General features: G+C 39.3%; 1 protein-coding gene across 1 annotated transcript in view; it reads left to right on the forward strand.

Annotated features, from left to right (window-relative positions):
• The window catches only part of gabra3 (gamma-aminobutyric acid type A receptor subunit alpha3), a gene marked incomplete at its 3' end in the record, with an annotated part of 215,116 nt that overhangs the window by 176,369 nt on the left and 26,226 nt on the right, over positions 1–12,521 (forward strand). The window contains exon 8 of the mRNA XM_084075199.1: positions 5,373–5,516. Within this exon, the coding sequence (XP_083931325.1) occupies positions 5,373–5,516 (144 nt within the window). The remainder of the gene's footprint in view (positions 1–5,372; positions 5,517–12,521) is intronic.

Below are 12,521 nucleotides of genomic sequence, written 5' to 3' on the forward strand. Positions count from 1 at the left end.
CACGCACACACACACACACACACACACACACACACACACACACACACACACACACACACACACACACACACACACAAACAAACCTAATAATTACAATTGCTATTGAGAATGCCGTTCTACCAGTAAGATGCCTGGCTGTGATAGGCTACTCCATAATGGAATCTAGCAGCTAATAGCAGCCCACAGTAAGAGACAATGCAATTAAATTGCATGTTTTCATCTGGCTGACAAAGGAATCCATGGTCATGCACCTTATCTGCTCTCTCAACTCAGCTGGCAGCTTGACACACATGCGCAGCTCAACAGCACTTAATGTTTTTCCCTCTCCTGAACAGCACTGACTATACAGGTCTTCTCTGATCCACTTGGCAATTATGCATAATCATAAACAGAACCAAATTCCCCCATAATGAAACACGGGCCCAAACCCTTAAGGGTTTCTGGGTATTTTTTATGTTTCTATTTATTTAACCCATAAAGACCTGGAACTGTGTCATTTTTAGATTTGAGCTAAAGCATTATTTTACACTTTGGCTATTCAAAAATAGCAGATATACAAGCTCATAGCGCGGCACCGAGTGCCGCGCTATGAGCTTGTAGATCTGCTATTTTTGAAAAATCGTGAAAATGTGTGCAAATCATTGAATATATATATATTTTTAAAGCGAACATTTTTAACTCAAATCTTTGCTTCTGGGGGGTCCCTGGAACAAGATATTTTGATGGGGGTCCGCAGCCAAATAAATCTCATTTTGGGGGTCCTTGACGTGAAAAAGATTGAGCACCACTGATATAGAAACATACGTTTTTCAGAAAACTGTTGAGATTTAGGAGACATGTAGAATCGGCTTCAGGTCTCAATGGGTTAAGTGGAACCGTGAACACCTCTAACACACACACACACGCACGCACGCACGCACGCACGCACACGCACACACACACACACACACACAAATATGCATAGGAAGTGTCCTCAGGTAAACCACATTGTTAGCTAAATTAAACTTGTATATTCATTTCACTTGGGTGTGTAAAATCTGCATAGTGATCGCAAGGTGTTGAAGTAAATTGAAAGTGTTGGGCCCTTTGGCCTTCTTTTTGTTTTTAATGGATACAAATTACTTGTCTTTCTGCCATAATTGTTTGCCAATGCGTAGCCCCGAATACAATGTCGCTCTCGTGACATGAACCGCACCACATTTGTCACATCACCCTAGAAGCACCAACGGTCTCCAACACCTTTCACCATGCTTTACTTTGTTTTTCTCTGTACCAATTCAGAGAGATTGTTACGGGTTTAAAAATATAAAACAGCTTGTCATACAAAACAGAAGAATGGAACTTTATCACAGATGGTTTCAAATTGCGGCGGCTGAAGGTAATATCAGTTGTGGGTATATTTCCTACCAGCATGTACAACACCTGTACAGTTAACTTAATGCTGAGTAAAACGTAACATACCCACATTATGTTATTACCTTCAGCTGCTGCTTATCCAGGTGTGAATAATATCCATAACGAGCTTTGTCGCCTCTCTGTCAGTCTCAAGTGGTGTCGTGTGTCACTGATGAAATAATCTCTCAAGAACAGATTCTGCACTACGTTGGAATCTGTCCTGAAGGTTCGTCACAACGTGTACACACTGTGTGGGAGTGTTGGCGTGCCTTCAGATCAGGAAGCAGGCCGCGCTTTACCCAATCAAATGTAGTGGGCGGGATTCACGTGTCCGTCGACCTTTCCCTACTCGAAACTAACCGAAACTAATTTAACAATAGCGTCCGCGGAGCAGACAAAACCACGGAAAGATATTCACATTTGAACTTACTCTTTCATCATAGAAACAAGTGGGCTTATAACCAAAACGATCCATGTTCTCTGGGAGAAGTGGTGTTAGTGTTCCGTGTAGAAATGTTATCTAGTCGGAAGGAAAACGCAAGCTCACCACCGGAAGTGGAGCGGTGAAGGCAGACTTAAACCCCGTTTCCTTGCGCACAAGCCCTTCGTCGGCATTGTCCCAGAGTCACACTGAGGAGGAACGAACAGCAGAGGTCGCTGTTTTTCCTTTTCAGTTTTTCTCTGGGCTCCGAGATTGCTGATGAAATGAAGTGGTTGCCCAAACAATCCTTTGCAGCGTGCTTCCATATCTAATGAATGAATGAATGGGAAGCCTCACTCCACCTACTGAGCGTGTATCAGCACCGTTACTAGTGTAGTTAGTGGTACCAGACGGCCTGCAGTCACACATCTTATTCTGTGTCTGGGAAGAGGGGGCGAAAGATAAGAAAAAAAGTATTCAATGTATTGAATAATATTGTCTTGAGAGATTAGTCTGGGGCTAATATTTGTTAAAACAAATATCAATGCCAATATTTCTGTACACAAGATCGTTTTATTATTTTTCCAATGTTTTGTTTAAAGGGATATTTCACTTTCAAAAAAACTTTTGGTCATTTTATGGTCTACTCAGGTTTTTGTGAACCCCCCCAGACAGTTTTTAAGTTGCTGATTCAGTATTTAGATATTTGATATTCATTTTTCCAGCCACGCCCCCTTCCTATACAAACCCATTGTAACTTCAAACTCTATTTTTTACCCGTTTAACCATCAAAAACACCCGTCCTTGGTTCTGGTGACTCACCCTGCCCTCCTAATGCATGAGAGGGCCGTGTTTTTTGATAACTTTTTTCATTTATTTTTAATATTTTTTTTTGGAAAATGAAAAAATTAAATACAAAAAAAATATATTAAAAATAAATGAAAAAAGTTATCAAAAAAACACGGCCCTCTCACGCATAAGTTTTGAAGTTATAATGGGTTTGTATAGGAAGGGGGCGTGGCTGATAAAATGAATATCAAATATCTAAATACTGAATCAAGCAACTTAAAAACTGTCTGGGGGGTTCACAAGGGCCTGAGTAGACCATAAAATGACCAGAAGTGTTTTTGAAAGTGAAATATCCCTTTAACTCTGGGTATAATTGTACAGTACTGCTGCAGTCTGGGACATGGGCTGCTCCATTATTTATTAGAAAAGGTACAACAAATTTCCATTTACAACGTACACATGCAATTCAGTAAAAATGTATTCCCATGTCTTGACAGAGTAAACCTCCGTCTCCAGCATTAAAATTGTATAATATTTTCCAGAACTTTATGACTGGCAAGTGATAGCTGGAGATTAGCTATTCAGGTTAGCAGTTTAAGTAGCCTACTGGGCGTCCACACATGATTCCAAGCTATTATCTGCTATATTTTATTAGTATGAAAAAAGTAAACGCTCTGAAAGCGTGAAAAAAGTAACTATGGCATAAAAACTTATCATCAATCCCATAATTATCCCACCTATGTTTATATAACATAGGCTTATATAATTATTAACTATTTAATCGAAGGGACACTTTTCCATAAAAGATAAAATGCTTTGGCTATTCAAAAATAGCAGATCTACAAGCTCATAGCGCGGCACCGAGTGCTGCGCTATGAGCTTGTAAATCTGCTATTTTTGAAAAATCGCGAAAATGTGTGCAAATCTTTGAATAAATATACCTTTAAAGCAAACATGTTTAACCCATTAAGACCTTGAACGCATCTGTGTCGCTTAAGATTTCTTTGGCTATTCAAAAAATAGCAGATATACAAGCTCATGGCGCGGCACCGAGTGCCGCGCCATGAGCTTGTAGATCTGCTATTTTTTGAAAAATAGTGAAAAAGATATTTTTTTTATATTTTTTTCAAAATGTTAGGATTAAGAAATCATTTTTAGAATCAGCCTCAGGTCTTAATGGGTTAACTCAAATCTTTGCTTCTGGGGGGTCCCTGGAACTAAATATTTTGAGATTTTTGAGGGTCCGATTTTTGAGGGTCCGTGGCCAAATTCATATCATTTTGGGGGTCCTTGACATGGAAAAAGTTTGAGAACGACTGAACCATTTTAGCAACATATATGCTCACTCACCACACTGTTGAATGGATGTAGTGACTACAGTGTAGTCACTACACTGTAGTGTGACATCACCTCCTGCATGGTGCTAAGGGGTGGCACTTGACGTGCATCGTGTGACGTGCCGCTGCGCTGCCGTGAAAGGTCCTTCATCTATATTTTTAGACAACAGTGAAAGCGATGTAAAAGTTAATGGTGATTTTGTCCCTCCATGTCTCTTGGCATTTTCACAGGGTAACCTGTGGTTCATTGTAGAACAGTGTAAAAATAGGCCAGCCTGATACGTGAGAACCCAACTGAGAACCATTGAATGCAGTATACACTCTTGCCACTCCCAAAAATATATATATTCCAGCGATTCCCCAACCTGTGGGTCGGGGCCCACTGTTGGGTACGGGGGGACGGGGGGAATTGCAAGTGGTCTCCCAACTGATTGGCAAAACACTTTTTTTTTAATAAAGATTATTTTTTTGGGCTTTTATGCCTTTATTGACAGGACAGTAGGTCTGTCCCCGACTAAAGATTTATATAGTCGAATCTGATTGGCCAATAGTTGCCTATAGTCGGCTAATAGTCGACTAATGCAACACCACAAAAAAAAAGTATTCGACTGATATTGTCAGTCGAATCATTCTGATTCGACTGACAATCTCTGTCAAATCATGCAAAAGAATATGTTACGCAATAGAGGAACATTCCATTTGGGCCGTAGGGGTGCTTAATGTCTGATTGAATGTATACTTGCTGGGTTTCTCCCAATAAATCATGATGTATATCCTATTTTTGGCAAACAATGAGTTCATTAATATAACAAACTAGGCCAATCTCTCAGTCGAATAATTACAAAAAAAATCGACTTAGAGATTGGCAGTCGACTCAGACACCCCTCGACTGATTAGTCGACTGTTCAAATAATCGAGGTCAGGCCTACAGGACAGTAGGCTGACAGGAAATGGGGAGTCCTGGATCGGGGGCCCACATTTCAAGTGGGCCCCGGATCCCAGTAAAGGTTGGGAACTGCTGATCTATATGATTAACCCATTAAGACCTGAGTCCGATTCTACAAAATGTCTTCTAAATCAGTATTCTGAAAAAAACGTATGTTTCTATATCAGTGGTGCTCAAACTTTTTCATGTCAAGGACCCCCAAAATGATATGTATTTGGCCGCGGACCCCCATCTCAAAATATTTTGTTCCAGGGACCCCCCCAGAAGCAAAGATTTGAGTTACAAATGCTCACTTTAAAATAATATATATATATTCAAAAATGTGCACACATTTTCACGATTTTTCAAAAATAGCCCAAAGTGTAAAATAATCTTTTTAGCTCAAATCAAAAAATGACACAGATGCGTTCCACGTCTATAAGTTAATAAAACATTATAGTAATAATAAATTCACACACCTCTATCTCCCCTATGCTGTTTCCAGATGCCTACACCAACAACGAGGTTATTTACCTGTGGACACACGGTGACGAGAGCTCTGTTGCCGTGGCCCCAGACGGCTCCAGACTAAACCAGTATGACTTACTGGGCCATGTCATTGGGAAGGAATCCATCAGCTCCAGCACAGGTATGTATGTCCGTCAGTGCTGTTTTTTGACAGCAAATATCGATTTAGTTTGAGTCATAGTCTTTTGAATCGAATTCTGTTTAGTTTTTTGTCATATTTATCATATTTGTCATATGTCACCTGAAATGTTTTACTTTTAGTAGTTTAGTCGACTAAATATCGTAAGATTTTAGTTGACTATACAGTTGATTTAGTCGACAACATTTTTTTTTTGGGTGGGCCGTGATGGCATCGAAAGGATTTTCACTTAGCTGCATGCCGAAAATAGGCGATCTACAAGCTCACAACAAGTTGTGAGCAACTATTTTCGGTCTGTGACACCCGCACGTACACCCATGATGGACTTGTCTTAGTTCTACTGTCCACTACTTCATTAGTCCCTACCAAACATTTTGGTCTAGTTTTTATTTGTTGACGAAATTGTCAGTATATTTAGTCATAGTTTTTAGTCATTATAGCTTAGTTTTTATTTTGTTTTCGTAAGCGAAAAAAGGTATACTCAACAGACGTTTTTCGTCATAGTTTTAGTCGACAAAATCAACACTGCTGTGTGTGCACCAATCACACAAATGTTTCTTTAGGCTGCAACAAGCAATCACAGGCAACATCATTTGCGATGAGCGATGCGACACGTTGTGAGCTTGTACATCGTCTATTTTCAAATAGCCTAGGTATAAAATAGGGCTAAGGTGGTTAATGTATGTTTTATAATGTGATAATGTATATCTGCAAAGTAACTAGTAACTAAAGTTTAATAATAAATAATTGTAGTGGAGTAAAAGTACAATATTTGCCTCTGAGATGTAGTGGAGTAGAAGTAAAAGTATTGAAAATTGGAAATACTCCAGTAAAGTAAAAGTACCTAGAAATTGTGCTTAAGTACAGCACTTGAGTAAATGTACTTAGTTACTTTACACCACTGGTCTGGTTATGTCTGAGCCGCCCATCCATTAGCTGATTTTAACCCATTGATACCTGGAACGCTTCTGTGTCACTTTAGATGTCTTTGGCTATTCAAAAATAGCAGATATACAAGCTCATAGCGCGGCACCGAGTGCCGCGCTATGAGCTTGTAGATCTGCTATTTTTGAAAAATCGTGAAAAAATATTTTTTACATTATTTTCAAAAAACTGTTAGGATTTAGAATTGTTTTTTGAATCGGCCTCAGGTCTTAATGGGTTAATATAGGATACTGTAGCCCTAACACTGAGCTGCTTCATCTAACGTATCTCAGTTAATCCGAAAATGCTAATTGTGAACCAATATGTTGTCTACAAAGTAACTTGCAGCATATGTTGTCCTCCCTGCTCTGTTGAAACATCCTTAGCCTTGTGACTTTTTTGTCAATGAATGGATGTGGCGTGCTTTAGCAGGCGGCCGCCTCATTGATCACACGTTCCGCTCATGTTATTGGAATCCAGGAGAGAAAATACTTACTGCCTTCCGATAAGATAAAATAATAAATAAATACAAATCAGCAGCTCACCAGCCCAGCATCCCGAGGTGACACAGAGTTGAAGCTTCACTTTCCTTCCTCGTTGGTCCAGTAGTGCAGAGTCAATATAAATAAGCACAATACATTAACCCATTGAGACCTGAAACCGATTCTACATGTCTCCTGAATCCCAACAGTTTTCTGAAAAACGTATGTTTCTATATCAGTGGTGCTCAATCTTTTTCATGTCAAGGACCCCCAACATTATATGTATTTGGCCGTGGACCCCCATCAAAATGTTTTGTTCCAGGGACCCCCCAGAAGCAAAGATTTGAGTTAAAAATGTTCGCTTTAAAAATATATATATTCAAAGATTTGCACACATTTTCACGATTTTTCAAAAATAGCAGATCTACAAGCTCGTAGCGCGGCACTCGGTGCCGCGCTATGAGCTTGTATATCTGCTATTTTTGAATAGCCCAAAGTGTAAAATAATGCTTTTTAGCTCAAATCAAAAAATGACACAGTTCCAGAGATGCTGCAGCCTGTGCTTTTGTTTAGACGCTCGTTTGAGCTTAACCCTTCAAGACCGGGAACGCAGCATCTGTGTGTCATGTTTTTGATTTCTTTGGGCTATTCAAAAAATAGCAGATCTACAAGCTCATAGCGCGGCACTCGCCAAGGAAATCTAAAGTGACACAGATGCGTTCCAAGTCTGAATGGGTTAAGTGGAGTGCTCAAACAGCAAGGTACTGTAAGCACACATGCTATCAATAACCAGATAATTAGCGGCCATCGCCTGAACATACAGTACAGCGGTAGCTATTAGGAGTCCTGCTTCATGTATTCATCCTTCATCTCTTTTGCGTTTAATGTACAGTACCACCGCTACTACGGCTTTTGATGGATGTTACACGCTTATTACACAGTATCCTGCATTAGTGTGTTGGTAGTTGTGATTAATAGAATATTTTCCCCAAATAATTTCTCAAAGGGGGCTCTCAAAGCCCCTGCCCTTTCACCCGTCTGTAAAAAGGGCAATTATTTTGTTGTTGAAAGAATTGCCCTGTGTATAAATCCATGCCGTGCGTCGTCAGCTTGTAGATCGGCTATTTTCAGTGCGTGACACCGGGCGCGTCGCGCAGCAAAGTATATCAAGGCAAGCCCTTAACCCATTGAGACCGGGATCTGTGTCATTTTTAGATTTGAGCTCAAAAGCATTATTTTACACTTTTGGCTATTCAAAAATAGCAGATCTACAAGCTCGTAGCGCGGCACCGAGTGCCGCGCTACGAGCTTGTAGATCTGCTATTTTTGAAAAATTGTGAAAATGTGTGCAAATCTTTGAATATATATATTTCTAAAGCGAACATTTTAACTCAAATCTTTGCTTCTGGGGGTCCCTGGAACAAAATATTTTGATGAGGGTCGGCGGCCAAATACATATCATTTTGGGGGTCCTTGACATGAAAAAGATTGAGCACCACTGATATAGAAACATACGTTTTTCAGAATACTGTTGAGCTTTAGGAGACATGTAGAATCGGCTTCAGGTCTCAATGGGTTAATTAATTTGAGATAGGTATGTGTGGTCAAAACTGTTCATTTCAATCTTATTTGTCAAATACCCCTCTCTCTCGCTCTCTCTCTCGCTCTCTCTCTGTCAGTCCAGTCAGTGTAAGTTCACAATTTGCAAATTACATCTTGATCGATTACACAATTCCTGACTGACAGACACTTCTAGGCAATCAAGCAAATGCTTGCTGCATCATGAGAAAACGGACTTCATTGCAACTGCTAATTTCACTTTGATAGCCATTTATTCTACTGAATTGTATGTATTCTTTCATGACAAGCAGTGGTGGAAAGTGACTATGTAACTTATGTACTTAAGTACATTTACTTAAGTACTGTACTTAAGTACTTTGTACTTTACTTGAGTATTTCCAATTTCCAATACTTTTTTACTTCTACTCCACTACATCTCAGAGGCAAATATTGTACTTTTACTCCACTACAATTATTTGAAAACTTTTACTAGTTACTTTGCAGATATAAATTATTAAATTATGAAACATATATTAACCACTTTATCCCTATTTTATACCTCGGCTATTTGAAAATAGCCATTCTACAAGCTCGCAACGCGTTGTGAGCTTGTAGACCTGCTTTTTTCAAATATTTGAGTACTTTTACTTTTGGTACTTTAAGTACATTTTGATACCAATACTTTTGTACTGTTACTTAAAGAGGTGGTACCATGGTTTTGCACTTTTTCTGTTTTTCATGTGTCTATGAAGTTGATAGAACTTCATTAAGCCCCCTGGTGGTGTTTTTATGGTGTTTAATGTCATCTCTGACTATTTTGAGTTTCTACCTGGAGGCTGAAACCTTGAGGGTCAAACGTGCCAATAGAAAAACAGCCCTTTAGTGACATAGTAAAATTATACCCTCCCCCTCATTATCATAACACAACAGGTGTGGGCATGAGGAGGAGGAGGGACTAGGACAGGTGGGTGGTGCTAAGGTGGTGGAGGAGGTGCTAAGGTGAGAACCAGGTATACTTAATGAACTGGAGGCGTGTCCACATAAAAACATAATGTTAACACTTTCTGTACACTTTTTTGAAAAAAATCTTCCTCCTAGTATAACCATAATACCTGATGATTATGTTTTAGGGGGGGGGGGGATCACTGAAAATCACGGCACCCCGTCTTTAAGTACTTTTTTAATTCCGGACTTTTACTTGTAACAGAGTACTTCTACATTGCAGTATTGATACTTTTACTTAAGCAAAACATTTGAGTACTTTTTCCACCACTGATGACAAGTATAATCCTAATAAATGTTAATTTGATATGAGATCTCCTATATTAAAATTGTCTGCCCCCTCGCGGGCAGTGGTGGAAAGTAACTAAGTACATTTACTTAAGTACTGTACTTAAGTACAGTTTTGAGGTATTTGTACTTTACTTGAGTATTTCCAATTTCCAATACTTTTACTTCTACTCCACTACATCCCAGAGGCAAATATTGTACTTTTACTCCACTCCATTTACTTGAAAACTTTAGTTACTAGTTACTTTTCAGATATAAACTATGATATAATGAAACCTACATTAACCACTTTAGCCCTATTTCATACCTAGGCTATTTGAAAATAGCAGATCTACAAGCTCACAACGCGTCGCGATGCGACGCGTTGTGAGCTTGTAGATCTGCTATTTTCAAATATTTAGTACTTTTACTTTTGGTACTTTAAGTACATTTTGACGCCAATACTTTTGTACTTTTACGAAAGTAAATTTTGAATTCTGGACTTTTACTTGTAACAGAGTAGTTTCATATTGCAGTATTGGTACTTTTACTTAAGTAAAGAATTTGAGTACTTTTTCCACCACTGCCATTACTGTATGTAAGGAGTTCCCAATGCAGCTACGTGTTGTCTACGTGTGGGCACAAAAGGAGTCATGCCCATATATGGGCATCTACTGATGACATCAGCGATCTCCATATATGGGCATAAAACTTACAAGGATTGACAGATACAGAGATCCGTTTATAGGGATAAACCTTATAGTGAAAATAGCAGATCTACAAGGCCACAACAGATCGACTATTTTCACATTTTTTGGGATAAAACAGTATAGTATAAAATAATGGTTAAGTGGTTAATCAGACTCATCAGTTTAGTCAAGTACAAAAAAGTACTTAAATTTGATATAAATACTAAATATAAGAAGATTTTTTATATATTTCTTATTCCTTATCGATTATACGTTATTAAGTCAGTAGTTGGTTCTAAACATGGGTTTGGATGTATTTTCGGTTAGCACTTCTAGTCCTATAGCTAAGCGCTGGAGGCTTGGAGGTGATACGTTCCAACCATGGGAGAATAACAAGGTCAAGAGAAATGGTCCCTATCTGATGCACACACACATACATGCACAGACATTCTACACAGCAAGCAAAACAACCAAAATGGACAGAATTAATTCGGTTTGAATGTATCCCTCAATAATGTATCGATTCTACTTGTCTTGTAACATGAATCATAGAGGAAAGGGCCATTTTGAACGGGCAGATTCTTTTATTTACCGTTGATGAGCTTTGTACATCACAGCTGGTTGGCATTCCATCAATTCTGGTGAATATGTGGTGGGATGCTTGTATACTTAGTACTGTAGTGCAGTGCTTTCCGGAGATCTTGAAGGTGGGCCGTGTGGAGGCCAGGTTGAAAGCGGTTAACCCATTAAGACCGGGAACGCATTCCATGTCATTTTAGATTTTAACTTTATACTTTTTTATTTTATACTTTGGCTATACAAAAATAGCAGATTTTTTTGAAAGGTCTTGAAAAAAAAATGTGTACTAGAGTAAAAGTACCAATTCCACAATGTAGAACTACTCTGTTTCAAATAAAAGTCTGGCATAAAAAAATTTACTTGAGTAAAAGCACACAAGTATTCTCATTAAAATATAAATAACGCAAGTCTGCAAATTATGCAGAATGTAAAAAAACAAAAAAACATGTGTGCAAATCTTTGAATATATATATTTCTAAAGCGAACATTTATCACTCAGGTCTTTATGGCGGCCAAGGTAATCACAGGTCGATCTTTACGATCCAAGTACAATGACAGAGAAAAAAATAAAACACCCCCCCCTCCCCCCTCAGGGACCAAGTGGCCCCCAAGCATTTCTGTGAATGAAAGATCTATATACCTCACTACACCTCACTACATCTGGAGGTCCCTGGAACAAAATATTTTACAAACGTTCGCTTTACAAAACCCTGAGGAAGACTGTATTTGTCGAAACGTTGGTTTCATTTCATTAAACTTTCTGCATCGTGGCTAAGAGCTGTGCGGCCTCATCCTTATCAACATTATTATCTGCCGTGGCCAGCACCTCATCAACACAGGTGTGCGCTCCATACTCTGTGTTTGCCTTACAAACGTTCGCTTTAAAAAATATATACTCAAAGATTTGCACATAAAAATAGCAGGTCTACAGGCTCGTAGCGCGGCACCGCCGCGCTACGAGCCTGTAGACCTGCTATTTTTTCAAATGGCCAAAGAAATCTAAAAATGACAGAGACGCGGTTCCCGGATTGAATGGGTTACAGGCACGCACTAGCAAAACGGCCTTTGGCAAGGAACGCACTGTCCAATCAATCCGGGGGGAACAAACATTGTGGTGATGTGTGGAGTGAGCTCTGGGTGAATAGGAGCAGACATGTTGGGCTCCCGGGCACCCCTGGCTCTGCTACACTGAGTTCCAGCCTTGGCATTGACAAGCCCAATCCCCGGGGGACACTCAGGAGGACTTGGCCCACTACAATAGTATATACCGAGTGGAGAGAGAGGGAGAGACCTGGCTGGCTCCTCAAAGCGAGTCGCGTCGGCACTGTCTCTTCAGTCGACAATACGGAATTTTAACATGGTTATGCAGCAAAGTATAAACAGTGGTGGAAAAAGTAGTCTAATGTTTTACTTAAGTAAAAGTGCTAATACTGCAATGTAGAAAATACTCTGTTATGAGTAAAAGTCCGGAATTCAAAATGTGC

The sequence above is a fragment of the Gymnoscopelus microlampas genome, assembly GCF_963454915.1.
Source record: "Gymnoscopelus microlampas genome assembly, chromosome: 12".
In the NCBI taxonomy this organism is placed as follows: Eukaryota; Metazoa; Chordata; class Actinopteri; order Myctophiformes; family Myctophidae; genus Gymnoscopelus; species Gymnoscopelus microlampas.